Raw genomic sequence first — 18,751 nt, forward strand, 5'->3', positions numbered from 1 at the left:
AGTTACTACGTCCAATTGGGTCTGTGGCCTTGGAGCGCGCATCTTTTTTTCTGGTGTGCTGTCAGCTGTCTTTTTTTCTTAAAAAAAAAACAAACTTCGGCACTTTTGCAAAAAACAAAGTCCCATCTATGAATATAGAATTCGAGGCCCCCCAGAGTCGCTGTATTTCACATCCGTCCACTCTGATCACCCCCCATCGTCTGTGGAGAAAAGAAGCCGTCACTTGGCTCTAATAGAAAACAATCGAAAACTTATATGATTTTTGTCTTTAGAGGTTTTTTGCCACTGAACTATATAGATAGAAAAGTTACAGGTTTGGTGTCACCGTAACCGCACTGACCTGGAGAATCTCATTCCCCGGTACTTTTAGGGCACAATGAACCAAAACCCAATGGCACAAATATAGTTTTTGCAACTTTTTAGCTGACCTGTAATTATTGTTCTTGGTTTTTTTGTGTGGAATTAATGGGTTCATTCAAAACTATAACTCATCCCGCAAAAGACAAGCCCCTCATACGGCCGCAATGACGACTAGGAATAAAGAAAGGAAATGCAAACAATGAAAAATCATCAGCATTACTCCTCCTTGCCTGAGGAGGTGGTGATGGCGAACTCAGTCGAGGGGTTCAAGAGAGGCCTGGATGTCTTCCTGGAGCAGAACAATATTGTATCATACAATTATTAGGTTCTGTAGAAGGACGTAGATCTGGGGATTTATTATGATGGAATATAGGCTGAACTGGATGGACAAATGTCTTTTTTCGGCCTTACTATGTTACTATGTTACACCTAGAGGGGGAAATGAGAACTACAGGACGGAGAGCAGCGAGGGACAATCATCCTGCTACTGAGAAAGGCGAAACACCTGGTGGGGGAGGGGCGTATGTGAGGGGCGTGGCTTAGCCCGCAGTAATTGCAATCTGCCTCCAGCTATATATTATCGGAACTGCTGATTTGTCAATACATGTCATATGACCATCTCACTAGTGAAATGCGCATGTGCGGCAGTATTACGTCGGTTGCAACCAATGGGAGCTGCTTTTGTGCCACGGCGTAGCCAATAGGAGACCTCTAAATCACTGTGGTGACGTGTGGAGACGGTGCTCTGTGGTCAGTGTGCGGGATGCCTCCGGTGGTCGCGGTGTGTTAATGTTATGGTCCCCGGGCGGGTGTAATGGCGGAGGAGGAGAACAAGCCGGAAGAACGGGCTGTGTCCCCGCCATTGTTAGTGTTTCTGGAGTCGTCTGCGGAGAGTGAAGGAGCGGCGTCGCCACATACCCCGGTCACCACTCCACAGGCGGCGGGCAGAGCGGCTCCCGGCAGTGCGGTCAGGTCTTTCCCCGGCCGAACACGGGAAGATGAAGCAGGAGAAGAAGAACCGCTGCTAAAGAGGACCGGGGTCACCTCACCGAAGGCGGCGAGGAAGGGGGGAGCGCGGCTTAGCTCGTCCTCAGACCGGGACAGTCTGCTGAGTAGCGCGGGTGAGTGCGGGGCGCCGCCTGGCGGTCAGTGCAGGAGGTGCGCAGCGAGGTGGTCAGTGCAGGGGGGGCGCCGCCTGGCGGTCAGTGCAGGGGGGGCGCCGCCTGGCGGTCAGTGCAGGGGGGGCGCCGCCTGGCGGTCAGTGCAGGGGGGGCGCCGCCTGGCGGTCAGTGCAGGGGGGGCGCCGCCTGGCGGTCAGTGCAGGGGGGGCGCCGCCTGGCGGTCAGTGCAGGGGGGGCGCCGCCTGTCGGTCAGTGCAGGAGGTGCGCCGCCTGGCGGTCAGTGCAGGGGGTGCTCAGCGAGGTGCGCGCCGCCTGGCGGTCAGTGCAGGGGGGGGCGCCGCCTGGCGGTCAGTGCAGGAGGTGCGCCGCCTGTCGGTCAGTGCAGGGGGGGGCGCCGCCTGGCGGTCAGTGCAGGGGGGGCGCCGCCTGGCGGTCAGTGCAGGGGGGGCGCCGCCTGGCGGTCAGTGCAGGGGGGGCGCCGCCTGTCGGTCAGTGCAGGGGGGGCGCCGCCTGGCGGTCAGTGCAGGGGGGGCGCCGCCTGGCGGTCAGTGCAGGGGGGGCGCCGCCTGGCGGTCAGTGCAGGGGGGGCGCCGCCTGGCGGTCAGTGCAGGGGGGGGCGCCGCCTGGCGGTCAGTGCAGGGGGGGCGCCGCCTGGCGGTCAGTGCAGGGGGGGCGCCGCCTGGCGGTCAGTGCAGGGGGGGGGCGCCGCCTGGCGGTCAGTGCAGGGGGGGGCGCCGCCTGGCGGTCAGTGCAGGGGGGGCGCCGCCTGGCGGTCAGTGCAGGGGGGGCGCCGCCTGGCGGTCAGTGCAGGGGGGGCGCCGCCTGGCGGTCAGTGCAGGGGGGGCGCCGCCTGGCGGTCAGTGCAGGGGGGGCGCCGCCTGGCGGTCAGTGCAGGGGGGGCGCCGCCTGGCGGTCAGTGCAGGGGGTGCGCAGCGAGGTGGTCAGTGCAGGGGGGGCGCCGCCTGGCGGTCAGTGCAGGAGGTGTGTAGGGCCGGTGGAGCACAGGCTCTATATTTTGTAAATATGTGTAAAGCCGCCTTATACAATGCATGCATACTGTTGAGGTTTTCCAACTGGCCTAATGTGTAATTTCCGTTACAGACAGGTGGAAGTGGACCTGGCTGGGTTCACATTACGTTAATGGCGATGCGCTGACAGCATCTGGTACATAGCGGCACTAACGCTATGTAACGTATGCATTAGCGCACCCATTAACTGCCATTATGTAGCGCATTGCTAACGCATGTCATAATCGGCATGCGTTAGCGATGTGCCGTCATTCTGTGACGGACTCTCGGAAGCAGTCTGCAGCGTTTTCGGGTCAGTCACCGCTAGCACAGAGCATCTGCGCTAGCGCGATCGCATAAACACGATATTTTTCGGCATTTGCGTTAACGCAGTCCGTTTAACGTATGCATTGAACGGGCTGCACTAACGTAGTGTGAACCTAACCTAACCTTATAGAGCTGGAGTGTGGATGGGGGCCGAGGAGCAGAGAGCAAAAAAATGTCATCACATCTCTACTGACCTCATAACTACATAGTCCAGTCCTCCTCAGGTATAACATCGGCCAAAACACTGCGCCCCCGCTGGGAGGTTTATGGGCATGCAGCCGTACATCACCAAGCACAATGCCGAGCGTCAGATGGAGTGGTGTAAAGCCACCACCACTGGACTCTGGAGGAGACGTGTTCTGTGCAGTGACGGATCACACGCCTCTATCTGCATCTGACGAAGGAGTCTGGGTTTGGGTCTTCCAGGAGGATGTTACCCCGACTGCATTGTGCCCCCTGTACAGATGGTGGAGGAGGATAATGTTATGGGCTGTTATCAGGGGGCGACCTCAGGCACTTAGTTCCAGTGATGGGAAATCTTATACTTCAGCACAAGACATTGTGGATAATTGTAGCTTCAGCTTTGTGGGGACAGTTTGGGGAAGACCTCGATCTGCCCCCCATGATTGTAACATAGTAACATAGTTAGTAAGGCCGAAAAAAGACATTTGTCCATCCAGTTCAGCCTATATTCCATCATAATAAATCCCCAGATCTACGTCCTTCTACAGAACCTAATTGTATGATACAATATTGTTCTGCTCCAGGAAGACATCCAGGCCTCTCTTGAACCCCTCGACTGAGTTCGCCATCACCACCTCCTCAGGCAAGCAATTCCAGATTCTCACTGCCCTAACAGTAAAGAATCCTCTTCTATGTTGGTGGAAAAACCTTCTCTCCTCCAGACGCAAAGAATGCCCCTTGTGCCCGTCACCTTCCTTGGTATAAACAGATCCTCAGCGAGATATTTGTATTGTCCCCTTATATACTTATACATGGTTATTAGATCGCCCCTCAGTCGTCTTTTTTCTAGACTAAATAATCCTAATTTCGCTAATCTATCTGGGTATTGTAGTTCTCCCATCCCCTTTATTAATTTTGTTGCCCTCCTTTGTACTCTCTCTAGTTCCATTATATCCTTCCTGAGCACCGGTGCCCAAAACTGGACACAGTACTCCATGTGCGGTCTAACTAGGGATTTGTACAGAGGCAGTATAATGCTCTCATCATGTGTATCCAGACCTCTTTTAATGCACCCCATGATCCTGTTTGCCTTGGCAGCTGCTGCCTGGCACTGGCTGCTCCAGGTAAGTTTATCATTAACTAGGATCCCCAAGTCCTTCTCCCTGTCAGATTTACCCAGTGGTTTCCCGTTCAGTGTGTAATGGTGATATTGATTCCCTCTTCCCATGTGTATAACCTTACATTTATCATTGTTAAACCTCATCTGCCACCTTTCAGCCCAAGTTTCCAACTTATCCAGATCCATCTGTAGCAGAATACTATCTTCTCTTGTATTAACTGCTTTACATAGTTTTGTATCATCTGCAAATATCGATATTTTACTGTGTAAACCTTCTACCAGATCATTAATGAATATGTTGAAGAGAACAGGTCCCAATACCGACCCCTGCGGTACCCCACTGGTCACAGCGACCCAGTTAGAGACTATACCATTTATAACCACCCTCTGCTTTCTATCACTAAGCCAGTTACTAACCCATTTACACACATTTTCCCCCAGACCAAGCATTCTCATTTTGTGTACCAACCTCTTGTGCGGCACGGTATCAAACGCTTTGGAAAAATCGAGATATACCACGTCCAATGATTGTGCCCGGTGCACAAGGGCCATACAGACATGAAGAGGGAACATGAGCACAGAGCCCGGACCTCATCCTATAATGGAGATTGTGAGCCCGACCTCCCCCCAACATCAGGGTCTGACCCCACAAATTCTCTTCTGGATAAAGGGGTAAAAATTCCCACAATCTCCAAAATCTTAAAGAAATCTTTCCCAGAAGAGCGGAGCTGTTATATCTGCAGAGAAGCGATTCCATATTATGTCTATGAAGGTAGGATGGGGGGTAAGCATACCACCTGATGATGAATCTGGAGGGGGGACATACTTTTTCTCATATAATTTGTATTAGGTTTTCACTACATGTTATTAAAAACATTGTGCTGACTTTTCAGCTGTTGTGGCAGAATATCGGGTGCATGTCCCTTATTATGGTATAAAATGCTGAACAATGTTGCCCCATTGAGGGACTAGAGGGCCGCGCTTTGTGACTCTGCCGCGCACGGTGCCTCCTTCCGCTTCTGTTCTGCAGGTACACACCAGATCTTAATCTGCTTTTAAATGGGTTGTAAAATGTAAAGGGAATCTGTCAGAAGGGTTTTTGCTGTGTAATCTGAGGGCAGAATGAGGTAGGGGCTGAGCCACTGATTCATTTCTGGAGATTACAGCAGCCGGACCCCCATCGGACTGTATATTAGGACCACATGCAGGGCGTGAGGTTGGCAGTGTGCAGGGGGGAGACAAAGCCTCCTGGAGAACATATCGCTGGAATTTACCTTGAGTGTTGACATTACACTAATCTTTGAGTACACGCTCTTATTGTCAGGCATGGATGAAGGGCGCGCCATAGAAAAGTAAACATAACTTTTTTTTTTTCTTTTTGAGTTTCACGGTGAGAGGCCAACAGTAATGATCTGAAAACTTATCACTGATGCCCCTGAAAATCCCTGCTGTGATACGTCCCACATCTTTCATCACTTAGTCCATAGGTTTAGTGCGGTGGTCTCGCTAGGATGCCCCATTCAGCTGACATCCGACCCCCTGTGAGTAGAGAAGCGGCAGCGTGCGCCCAGCTGTCCCCGTGTCCCATCTGATGATCGTGTGTAGTAACTATCACATATCGCTCAGATCATCTGTTCTTACACCTCTGGTGTCTCGGAGGGTGGTTATAACGCCGTCTCCATAGGTGGGAGGTGCTAATTGGTTTCCTGTACATGGATATTAATGAGGACGTCAGACACCAGGGATGTGTGATCTGTGAAACTGAAGGAGCGCTCAGGAAAAGAGAAGAACGCTGCTAATTAAAAGCTATTAATATGCCTCCTCCTCAAACCCCATGTATTACCCCATGGTTTACGTTGGCTGCATTGAAGGCGTTTAACATGAGCAGTCCTTGATGTTGTTCTGTTGGAACCAGAGATAAAACGGGCAATCGTTAGGTTCCAAGCCAAATTTTGATGGCTATTTGACAGTCGGGAGGAGCATCTCCAAAATGGCATGACTTGCGGAGTGCTCCTGGTGTACAGTACCTAGGAAAGTAAGGACCGTCGTGAGGTGATAAAGGTTTCTTGAGCTTACAAGGCATATGGGGAGCGAAAGTCATTAAGAGCGACTGTAGAACAAATTGCTGAAAATGTTCCTGCCGGCCATAATAGAGATGCTGGAAGTCGTAGAGCATCACACAGTGACGCTGCTTACTGTTCGTGAACCCGTGCTGAAATCAGAACTCGACTATGGAGTAATGGAAGGAGGCGACCTGTCTGATCGTGTGGACACGATCTGGGAAACCCAGAGTCCTGATATATCGTGGATGTGACACCGACCAAGATATTCCCTAATGTCTTCCTTCAGCAGATAATGGCACATGGTGAGGCCCGGGAATGGACGGTGACGTCCAGATGACAGCTTCTCCACAAAGATCTCAGCCATATCTAATGTGCTGAAAAAAAGTTTGATCAATGGAGGCCACAACTAGCAACTTACTAGACATAAAATGATCTGCTAGTGCTAGATATGGACGAACTCCTTCGGAGGTCTTGAGCCTCGTTGGGTGGCTTCAGAGTTGCGACTGATCGTGTGCGTATTGTAGATACGTCTGGATTTTCTGATGTCATTGTACCGTTGCACACGTGGCAGTCCTGTACGCTCCTATTTATGGCATCTGACATTGCACCTCGGCAGTGATTAGGAGGTGATAAGTCTCGCATACAGAAGTATTTTCACTGTGAGATGGATATATGGCCGACAGAAGGGAAGATGTCTGGAGCACGGATGACTCAGCCGATGGGGACTGAGACTATGGACTCGACACAGACCTTGATGTAACGATCGCGGCCGAGGTTTTCTATGTAGTTCACATTGATCTTCCTAAATAATTCCTTTGTGTTTATTTCCCTACAACACATCATTTGGCAGCTTGAGCTCAGCCCTTAGATCATTTCCAGCCTCTCGGGAAAAGTCCACGTGACGTCTGCACTTTCTGTATATGGCATTTCCTTCTGTCATTCGAGCAGGCTGCAATCCTATAATGAGGCGTATCAGGACTCGTTATCCCGCAACTAACGAGCAGACATTAACCCCTTTACCCCCAAGGGTGGTTTGCACGTTAATGACCGGGCCAATTTTTACAATTCTGACCACTGTCCCTTTATGAGGTTATAACTCTGGAACGCTTCAATGGATCCTGGTGATTCTGACATTGTTTTCTCGTGACATATTGTACTTCATGACAATGGTAAAAATTATTTGATAGTACCTGCGTTTATTTGTGAAAAAAACGGAAATTTGGCGAAAATTATGAAAATTTCGCAATTTTCCAACTTTGTATTTTTATGCAATTAAATCAGAGATATGTCACACAAAATACTTAATAAATAACATTTCCCACATGTCTACTTTACATCAGCACAATTTTGGAAACAAAATTTTTTTTTGTTAGGGAGTTATAAGGGTTAAAAGTTGACCAGCAATTTCTCATTTCTACAACACCATTTTATTTTAGGGACCACATCTCATTTGAAGTCATTTTGAGGGGTCTATATGATAGAAAATACCCAAGTGTGACACCATTCTAAAAACTACACCCCTCAAGGTGCTCAAAACCATATTCAAGAAGTTTATTAACCCTTCTGGTGCTTCACAGGAATTTTTTGAATGTTTAAATAAAAATGAACATTTAACTTTTTTTCACAAAAAATTTAATTCAGCTCCAATTTGTTTTATTTTACCAAGGGTAACAGGAGAAAATGGACCCCAAACATTGTTGTACAATTTGTCCTGAGTATGCCAATACCCCACATGTGGGGGTAAACCACTGTTTGGGCGCATGGCAGAGCTCGGAAGCGAAGGAGTGCCATTTGACTTTCAATGCAAAATTGACTGGAATTGAGATGGGACGCCATGTTTCGTTTGGAGAGCCCCTGATGTGGCTAAACATTGAAACCCCCCACAAGTGACACCATTTTGGAAAGTAGACCCCCTAAGGAACTTATCTAGAGGTGTGGTGAGCACTTTGACCCAACAAGTGCTTCACAGAAGTTTATAATGTAGAACCGTAAAAATAAAAAATCATATTTTTTCACAAAAATTATCTTTTCGCCCCCAATTTTTTATTTTCCCAAGGGTAAGAGAAGAAATTGGACCCCAAAAGTTGTTGTACAATTTGTCCTGAGTACGCTGATAGCCCATATGTGGGGGTAAACCACTGTTTGGGCGCATGGGAGAGCTCGGAAGGGAAGGAGCGCCGTTTGACTTTTCAATGCAAAATTGACAGGAATTGAGATGGGACCTCATGTTGCGTTTGAAGAGCCACTGATGTGCCTAAACATTGAAACCCCCCACAAGTGACACCATTTTGGAAAGTAGACCCCCTAAGGAACTTATCTAGAGGTGTGGTGAGCACTTTGACCCACCAAGTGCTTCACAGAAGTTTATAATGCAGAGCCGTAAAAATAAAACAAAATTTTTTTCCCACAAAAATTATTTTTTTAGCCCCCAGTTTTGTATTTTCCTGAGGGTAACAGGAGAAATTGGACCCCAAAATTTGTTGCCCAATTTGTCCTGAGTGCGATGATACACCATATGTGGGGGGAACCACTGTTTGGGCACATGGGAGGGCTCAGAAGGGAAGGAGTGCCATTTGAATGCAGACTTAGATGGAATGGTCTGCAGGTGTCACATTGCGTTTGCAGAGCCCCTAATGTACCTAAACAGTAGAAACCCCCCACAAGTGACACCATTTTGGAAAGTAGACCCCCTTAGGAACTTATCTAGATGTGTGCTGAGCGCTTTGACCCACCAAGGGCTTCACAGAAGTTTATAATGGAGAGCCGTAAAAATAAAACAAAAATTTTTTCCCACAAAAATTATTTTTTAGCCCCCAGTTTTGTATTTTCCCGAGGGTAACCGGAGAAATTCGACCCCACAATTTGTTGTCCAATTTGTCCTGAGTGCGCTGATACCCCATATGTGGGGGGGAATCACTGTTTGGGCGCATGGGAGGGCTCGGAAGGGAAGGAGCTCCATTTGGAATGAGGACTTAGATGGAATGGTCTGCAGGTGTCACATTGCATTTGCAGAGCCCCTAATGTACCTAAACAGTAGAAACCTCCCACAAGTGACACCATTTTGGAAACTAGACCCCCTAAGGAACTCATCTAGATGTGTTGTGATAGCTTTGAACCCCCAAGTGTTTCACTACAGTTTGTAACGCAGAGCCGTGAAAATAAAAAATCTTTTTTTTTCCCACAAAAAATATGTTTTAGCCCCGAGTTTTGTATTTTCCCAAGGGTAACAGGAGAAATTGGACCCCAAAAGTTGTTGTCCTATTTGTCCTGAGTACGCTGATACCCCATATGTTGGGGTAAACCCCTGTTTGGGCACACGGGAGAGCTCGGAAGGGAAGAAGCACTGATTTACTTTTTCAACGCAGAATTGGCTGGAATTGAGATCGGACGCCATGTCGCGTTTGGAGAGCCCCTGATGTGCCTAAACAGTGGAAACCCCCCAATTATAACTGAAACCCTAATCCAAACACATCCCTAACCCTAATCCCAACAGTAACCCTAACCACACCTCTAACCCTGACACACCCCTAATCCCAACCCTATTCCCAACCGTAAATGTAATCTAAACCCTAACTGTAACTGTAGCCCTAACCCTAGCCCTAACCCTAGCCCTAACTCTAACCCTAGCCCTAATGGGAAAATGGAAATAAATACATTTTTTAAATTTTTCCCTAACTAAGGGGGTGATGAAGGGGGGTTTGATTTACTTTTATAGCGGGTTTTTTAGCGGATTTTTATGATTGGCAGCCGTCACACACTGAAAGACGCTTTTTATTGCAAAAAATATTTTTTGCGTTACCACATTTTGAGAGCTATAATTTTTCTATATTTTGGTCCACAGAGTCATGTGAGGTCTTGTTTTTTGCGGGACGAGTTGATGTTTTTATTGGTAACATTTTCGGGCACGTGACATTTTTTAATCGCTTTTTATTCCGATTTTTGTGAGGCAGAATGACCAAAAACCAGCTATTCATGAATTTCTTTTGGGGGAGGCGTTTATACCGTTCCGCGTTTGGTAAAATTGATGAAGCAGTTTTATTCTTCGGGTCAGTACGATTACAGCGATACCTCATTTATATCATTTTTTTATGTTTTGGCGCTTTTATACGATAAAAACTATTTTATAGAAAAAATAATTATTTTTGCATCACTTTATTCTCAGGACTATAACTTTTTTATTTTTTTGCTGATGATGCTGTATGGCGGCTCGTTTTTTGCGGGACAAGATGACGCTTTCAGCGGTACCATGGTTAGTTATATCTGTCTTTTTGATCGCGTGTTATTCCACTTTTTGTTCGGCGGTATGATAATAAAGCGTTGTTTTTTGCCTCGTTTTTTTTTTTTTTTTCTTACGGTGTTTACTGAAGGGGTTAACTAGTGGGCCAGTTTTATAGGTCGGGCCGTTACGGACGCGGCGATACTAAATATGTGTACTTTTATTGTTTTTTTTTTTTTTATTTAGATAAAGAAATGTATTTATGGGAATATTTTTTTTTTTTTTTTCATTATTTTGGAATATTTTTTTTTATTTTTTTTACACATTTGAAATTTTTTTTTTTAACTTTTTTACTTTGTCCCAGGGGGGGACATCACAGATCAGTGATCTGACAGTTTGCACAGCACTCTGTCAGATCACTGAATCTGATAGGAGTGCAGGCTGCTTCACAGTGCCGGCTCTGTGAAGCCACCTCCCTCCCTGTAGGACCCGGATCCGCGGCCATCTTGGATCCGGGGCTGGAGGGAGCAGGGAGGGAGGTGAGACCCTCGCAGCAACGCGATCACATCGCGTTGCTGCGGGGGGCTCAGGGAAGCCCGCAGGGAGCCCCCTCCCTGCGCGGTGCTTCCCTGTACCGCCGGCACATCGCGATCATCTTTGATCGCGGTGTGCCGGGGGTTAATGTGCCGGGGGCGGTCCGTGACCGCTCCTGGCACATAGTGCCGGATGTCAGCTGCGATAAACAGCTGACACCCGGCCGCGATCGGCGGCGCTCCCCCCGTGAGCGCTGCCGATCGCATATGACGTACTATTGCGTCCTTGGGAAGTAAAGCCCACCCCACATGGACGCAATAGTACGTCTAATGGCAGAAAGGGGTTAAGGGAAAATCAATGAGCCGGTGACTTCCGATGTCTGCCTGAGCCTTGCCGGCCATGAATCGCATCATTCTGTTTATTATAGATGTCTGCTTGTTTCGTGGTATCGCCATTAATGTCATATATTTTGTTTAATATTTCATCTGCAGGTCACGCTGCTCACGAAGAGCTGAACGTCATTCTTGACGACATTGAATTTGCTGATATCATTCACAGAGCGGAGCAAGCCATCGACGGCGGGGTCTTCCCAGAGCGAATATCCCAGGGATCAAGTGGAAGCTACTTTGTTAAAGATCCAAAGGCGGTGGGTATTGTTCAGCACCTCGATATGTTTGCGTACCTCAGCTTTTGGCGTTTTCACAGCAGTCCGATCTGTCAGTGAAGGGTGTATGGATGAAGGTTGACACTAGTTTTATTTATCGTTAATTAAATTTCAAAGAAAAATACATAAGGCACTAATCGTGCAGCAGGTCAAAGGTAGCCACCGAGAAAGAACAATAAACCACATTATCACAATATCTGGAGGCTGAATGCAGTTGACGGTAATGTCACAAGATGAGTAACTGGATGTAAAATCTTACCAGTGTAGTGACTCGGAGGGTTTACATAATCATGTAGAATAGTAAGACAGAAGAGGGGAAAAATAAACCCAGAGACACTCAAAGAAAGAGGGATGGGATGGAGGGAGAACGGCGGCGAGGCTCTAAGAGTACAGCTCGTTTTTCTCCTATAAGATCGAGGTTGTCCGAGGATCTAATCTTCAGCCAATATAACCAGGATTTATAATCGGCCATAGCAGTTATTAATCGTAGAAGCAAGTTCCTCCGTTATCATAACCTCATTTATTTTGAAAAGACAACGGGAGATTCTGAGCCTATCTCTTTCCATAAGAGAGGACCGCATGCCCTAGTAGATGCTATTGGGTGTCTCGGTATCACATTTTTGTAAATTTTTAAAGGGATGTTGCTGCGATGAAGGATGAGAGCTGGATCCAGGGCTGAGATGAGATCTGTGATTTCACGTATCACAAGTATAATTGAGCTAATGTTTCCAAATTCATTTCCGATTACGATCGTCAGCGAATATTGGTTTTGCAATATTTGCTGAACGTCATTGGGAGTTGTTCGGAACCAATCATCAAACATAAATTTGGCACAAATAGGGTAGCAATATGGCACGAATATGGCAAATTCAGATTCGGCGACCAAATCCGAACATATTCGCTCAATTCTAATCACTAGTTGTACTTTTTCCCAGAAAGGAGAGAAGATTGCAAGACCAAAATAAATATGTAATGGATCACACTCCTCCCCGCATCTACCAACACATGGGACCGGAATATAGTGCAATTTTTTTTGACAGCCTCATGTAATTGTGTGCAGACATGTCTCCACTAATCCTTCGTCAGGGCACGACCTAGATCGCCTTCCCATTGGGTCTGAAACCGGGTTTTGGGCTGGTCCAGGGGGTCACTCAGAAGGGATTATGAGAGACAAAATATCCCTTAAGGCAGAGGTCCCCAACTCCAGTCCTCAAGGCCCACCAACAAGTCATGTTTTCAGGATTTCCTTTGCATTGCACAGGTGATGCAATTATTACCTGGGCAAGACTAAGGAAATCCTGAAAACATGACATGTTGGTGGGCCTTGAGGACTGGAGTTGGGGACCCCTGCCTTAAGGGATCTGTGTTCAAGCACTCCCCTTAAAAAGTCATTTTTATAAAAAGCCCTAGGTGAGGACTGACGGTAGTGCGAGAGCTGCGCAGTTCTCCAGAATCCGGAGGTGCAAGGACAGAGGGGCGCTGAGGATGTGCCTTTGAAGGCCATATGTTTTCAACTCTAAAACAGCCACTGTTTAACCAGGAACGAAAAACGTCATCTTATATCCCTGGGGGGTAAAAGTGGATTACCCGAGATGGGGTGGATGGAGGGGGATTGATGAATGTACTGTGGGATTATTGCAGCATGAAAGAATGGCCCCAATCGTGGGATGAGTTCTAAGTGCAGTAACCGTAGATGGGTCTGACCAGGGAGTAGTAATTGGAGGGATGTTTGTAAAGCTTTGTGTAATCCTGACCCAAGCTTTCCTAGAACCAGTCGTCCACCAGTCCAGAACTCTAGCGAGGTGGGAGCCAATGTAATATGATCTGAAGTCAGGCAAGGCTGAACCGCCTGATGACGTAGGACGGTACAGTATGGCTCTACTGATGCGGGAGGTTTACCAGATCATATGAAAGTAGTCTAAACCGTAGTGAGACTCCTAAAGGACGAGGGGATGCCAATCGGAAGAGCTGGAATGACGCCTAGTACTGGAGGGGGAATATTACATTTTAAAGATTGCACTTCTACCGAACCATGTAAAGTTGTGCGCCTGTTAATGAATTAGGTGGTGCTCACTCCTCCTCACCCCGCTTCCGAAACTCTTGCCCGATAATCTCTTCAAGCATCTCCTGATGGAATCCCCTCCGAACTAGGCACTGTGCAACTGAGAAGCTGCAAAAAAAAAAAAAACTATTTTTTTCCACCCCCCCCTAAAAAATAAAAAAGCATTTCCTCAAACTGTTTCCATTTGAAAACTTGTCATTGGGGAACGGATAAAAGAACTGCATGTGCACATGGCCTTAAGGTCCTTTGCTTCTGGTCATGGACTTTCACTCTGCAAGTTTGGCTGCAGCTCTTATGCATAGTCACTCTCCATAATGAAATATGTAGATGTGGGAAGTGCTTTCCATCCGTCTCAGACTGCAGAGTGGCCGCAGCCGCCGGGACTTTCTGCTAATGGGCATAAGCTGCCAATAGGGAAGAAATGTGACACCTGCTCCATGCCCTTCTCCAGCTCAGATTTATACTCCGAGTATATCCTATTCTATGTATTATAGTGCGCCGATATGGGTAAATGCCATTGTACAGGAGGGGGAGGAGGTGAGCTGTGACCACCTATTGTGAATGGTAAATGCTGTGTTATCAGCCGTTGTGATCCTGTCCTTTTTTCTTTCATATTTTTAATTTTTGATACTTTTTTTTCTAGAAAATAATTGGAGTGTTTAAACCAAAATCCGAAGAGCCTTACGGTAACCTTAACCCAAAATGGACCAAATATTTTCACAAAGTCTGCTGCCCCTGCTGCTTTGGACGCGGTTGCCTTGTCCCAAATCAGGGATACCTCTCTGAAGCTGGAGCATATTTAGTAGATGAAAAGCTGGGCTTAGGCGTTGTACCCAAAACCAAGGTAATGCCATTTGTGTTTTATAGTTCTCGGGCGTGTGGGCCGTATATTGGACCGTATTCCTCATTTCAATCACTGAAACTGTACATATGTTAATGGATTTACACTGCGAGTGTACAGGTGAGAGATGACTGGGACGGCCTGATCATCCTGCTGTCCCTGCTCCCCCTACACAGATGCAGAACCTGGAAGTAAAAGTTCATTCTGCCTCCTGATGTTAGATGAGGACTGAGCCCCCAATATTGCAGCTAGAGCTGTAGAGCCGAAGAGTTCTGCAATATTATAGTTTTCATAAAACCCTTTGACTGCAGGTCACTGCCTGTTTGGCTGTGATCCGTGGCCTAGTGTAAATGTTTGTCTTGTTGGCAGGCTCCTCTCCACCAGCCTTCCTGTATAAATATTCAGATTTCACTTTTTAACTCTTACCTGTTTTTTTTTTTTTTTATTCACCTTTTGGTCTTCTTTTCAAGGCAGTCTGGCTCGTCAGCGAAACCTTCAACTACAGTGCAATAGATCGTGCTAAATCAAGAGGCAAAAAATACGCTTTGGAAAAAGTGCCAACAGTGGGTCGCAAATTTCACCGTATCGGTTTACCTCCCAAGGTAAGAAGCTGCCGGAGCCTCCGTGATAGAAATCGACAATAATGCAGAAAGAGAACAGACAGACCCGGCTACAAGTAGGGTCCTTGGGTGTTTTGTGTGTGTGACGGAGCTGGTCCGGTCATGTCTTCTGTTTTAAAATGGAAACCAGGATGTGACCAGAACCGATACACCTCTGATTCATGGCTGCATTTCATGCTTTTATTGAAGCACCCCAGTCCTGAAAACTGGACCCAAGGGCGTAGCTGCAAGTTCTTTATCAGAAAAGTTGACTTTGCATATATGATGTTCTTCTTAGAGTTTTCATAATTTCTTCTGTAGCGATCAGCTCCTGGTCCCCAGGTTCCGGAACAGAAGGAGAGTATTTACGTTTTGTTTCTAAACTATTGCACTTCACATTTAGGCTACGTTCACATTTGCACCTTTGGGCGCAGCGTCGTCGACGCATGCGTCATGTGCCCCTATCTTTAACATGGGGGGGCGCATGGACATGCGCCGGTATGCGATGTACTGCGTTTTACGACGCGTGCGTCATATAGACGCACAGACATGGCGCAGAGGACGCTACTTGTAGCGTTTTTCCTGCGCCGAAATTCCTGCTCTGCTTGCTTATGACAACGCATGCGTCGCAAAACGCAGCGTTGTGCACATGCGTTGTTGGTTGCGTCACCGACGCTGCGCCCAACAACGCAAATGTGATCGTAGCCTTACAGAGGTTGTCTGAAGTGATGCAGCTTAGATTGCAGACACTCATCTTTCCTATTTTTTGCAGGTCGGTTCCTTTCAGCTTTTTGTGGACGGGTATAAAGAAGCAGACTATTGGCTCAAGAGGTTCGAAACTGAACCTTTACCCGAGAACATCAGGAAGCAGCTGCAATCTCAGTTTGAGAGGCTAGTCATTCTAGACTATGTGATAAGAAATACCGGTAAGTGGTAGGAAGGCACGGGGGTGAGAGGACACGCGCACAGCGCTGTTTAATACAAGTGTACGGTTTTCACCACCGGGCGATATTCTGCCTATAATCAAACATATCGGTCGTCAACGAATGAACACTTTTTACAGTCACTGGATTCATGGCATGTTTACATGAGCCAATGATCTGGAACGAGCCGTATAACACTTTCGGCAATTATAAGCCCGTATCGGTGGACCTTGCATTCTCAGGGAGTCTAGCTGGCACTGTGGAAGTGACCAGATGTTTTTTTTTTTTTTTGGCTGTGATTGCTATTATTGGTTTATCATGCTGATGACATGTCCCTTTTATTTTCCTTGCAGACCGAGGCAATGACAACTGGTTAATTCGATATGAAAGCCAAGAGGATTTCATTGAAGGATCTAAAAAAGCCAGCGACGGCCCCGTACCTAAGGCAAGATGTTTTCTGTGTAGCGCGAGGATTTTCCTGCTTGCTCAGATGCTCATTGCTGGGTTTTTTTGTTTTTATTTTTTTGTTTCAGGATTGGACAGAAAAGGAGCCGATTATTCAGATTGCTGCGATTGACAATGGTCTGGCATTTCCATTTAAACATCCAGATGAATGGAGAGCGTGTAAGGAGCACCTTTTTAAATTTTTTTTGTGATGTCTGCTAATTTATTCAGCAGAAAAATATATGCATTTTCTTACATCCGTTCCGCTTTAATACAAGTTGTAGCCTACATGTATAAAGTGGTGACATTTAAGCCAATGACTAAGGCTATGTGCACACGTTGCGGATTAGCCTTAGGAATTTCTGGTGTGGATTTTGCCTCTCCTGGCAGAAAATGCAGCTGCGGATTTGTCGTGTTTTTATGCGGTTTTGCTTTTTTTTTGTTTTTGTGTGTGGATTTACTGCGTTTTTTACTCCTGCGGATTTCTATAATGGATGGGGGACAAAAACGCTGCAGATCCACAAAAAAGTGACATGCTACTTTTAATCCGCAGCGTTTCCGCACCGGATTTTCCACAAAGTGTGCACATTTTTTTTTTTTTTTTTTTTTTTTTCATTGATTTACATTGTACTGTAAATCATTTGCAGCGTTTCTACACCGCAAAAAACGCTGCGGATCCACAACGTGTGCACATACCCTTAAGTCGGGTCGGTGCAAGACAGCGTCACACTACACTCGAAAAAAATGCATCATCATGACGTGGGTCTTAAATTGTCCCACAAATGCTGTGATGGAAATGCTTAAACTTCAAGAAATTCAGATTTGGATTTCTTGAGATTGGTGTCTCACAGTTGTAACTTGCAAGACTCTGAGCGTCCCATTCACTTTCAGGATGCTGCTATGCAACATTGCCATTCTGTCATTTTTGGCTAACTTATTAATGCATGTTGCAGCAAATTGTCACTTATACATCCTACTGTTCACCGTGCCATGCACTATCTTCCCGAGCTTTTTCTATGCCATGATCTGTTGACGCTGCATAACAAAATGCATAAACAAGTACATATTTGCCCCATTCTCTCCCCTCTTCAGACCCCTTCCTCTGGGCTTGGCTTCCTCAGGCAAAGGTTCCCTTCAGTCAGGAAACGAGAGACCTGATCCTCCCCCGCATCTCTGACATGAACTTTGTACAGGACCTTTGTGAGGATCTGTACGAGCTTTTCAAAGTAAGTGGGAAAGTTTTATTTCTGCGCTTGATAAGAACCATCTACCTGGTCAGCTGATTGCGAATAAATCATGTTTATTTCCACAGACTGATAAAGGGTTTGACAAGGCTACGTTTGAGAAGCAGATGTCTGTAATGAGAGGACAGGTAAGTTGTTTTTATTTTGAACTTTTACCGATTGTGGACAAGATGGCTGCAGGTTTGGTTGTAATAAAAGTTTTTATCCCTGCGTACATCCGGCCCCCCTGGAAACTAGATCCAGCTGGTCAGTGGGGACATCTGATTGCTCCAGTTCAATACCCATGACCTTTTGAGACCATAACCCTGGACAACATGCGATATTGATGTTTTCAGCCTAAGTTCCTTTCTCTCCATCAGATCCTGAATTTGACTCAAGCATTAAAGGACGAGAAGTCGCCCATTCAGCTGGTCCAGATGCCCAAAGTAGTAGTGGAGCGAAGTCGTAGCGGAAGCCAGGGCCGGATCGTCCACCTGAGCAACGCGTTCACACAGACTTTCCACTGCAGGAAGCCGTTCTTCTCCTCCTGGTAGCCGGGAAGGGAACGGGACCTAATGTCTTAAATCTATAAAGCTGCTGTTTTGCACAAACACTGCAAAGAGTGAAAACTGCTGTCAGTCCTGTATAGCTGCCAAACCGCCGGCCTCCAGAAGAGAAGCAGTGACCTATGAATGTACTTCAGTTTACAGTCCTGTCGTATTCAGAGGTGGTTTTGTCAGGGACGCTGGTAGGACTGCATTGACATGTACTGTATTTTTATATATTCCATTTTCTTTAATATATGAAGTAGTGCATTCAAGCCAATCCTCCTGCCGTCCCCTCTATATGCTGGAATGATGCCTCCTCCATTTCCAAATTGCTATTCTGAGTTGTGTATAATTTATAAAAATGAAATTATCTAGGCCCCGTGGTAAATAACCACATGGGTATTTGGGATTTCACTATGAGATGCACTTTTTTTTTTTCCTTATTGTATTTTTCTAAAGTGCCCGGTCTATTTGTCAAGATAAGAGAAAATAAAAACCCTTCTTGGATCAATGTAA

General features: G+C 46.7%; 1 protein-coding gene across 2 annotated transcripts; it reads left to right on the plus strand.

Annotated features, from left to right (window-relative positions):
* The first annotated feature begins 1,062 nt into the window (after positions 1 to 1,062).
* PI4K2B (phosphatidylinositol 4-kinase type 2 beta) lies at positions 1,063 to 18,751 on the plus strand. 2 transcript variants are annotated; one of them, XM_069741293.1, is made up of 10 exons: positions 1,063 to 1,481; positions 11,423 to 11,577; positions 14,301 to 14,501; positions 14,969 to 15,100; positions 15,870 to 16,023; positions 16,374 to 16,465; positions 16,554 to 16,644; positions 17,557 to 17,690; positions 17,777 to 17,836; positions 18,068 to 18,751. In XM_069741293.1, the coding sequence occupies exons 1-10, from the start codon at positions 1,175 to 1,177 to the stop codon at positions 18,239 to 18,241; spliced, it is 1,500 nt and encodes a 499-aa protein (XP_069597394.1). In that variant the 5' UTR covers positions 1,063 to 1,174; the 3' UTR covers positions 18,242 to 18,751. The 2 variants fall into 2 exon arrangements, with proteins under 2 accessions (XP_069597394.1, XP_069597395.1); XM_069741294.1 differs by lacking the exon at positions 1,063 to 1,481 and adding an exon at positions 4,554 to 4,890.

Source organism: Ranitomeya imitator, chromosome 10, assembly GCF_032444005.1.
Source record: "Ranitomeya imitator isolate aRanImi1 chromosome 10, aRanImi1.pri, whole genome shotgun sequence".
NCBI lineage: Eukaryota > Metazoa > Chordata > Amphibia > Anura > Dendrobatidae > Ranitomeya > Ranitomeya imitator.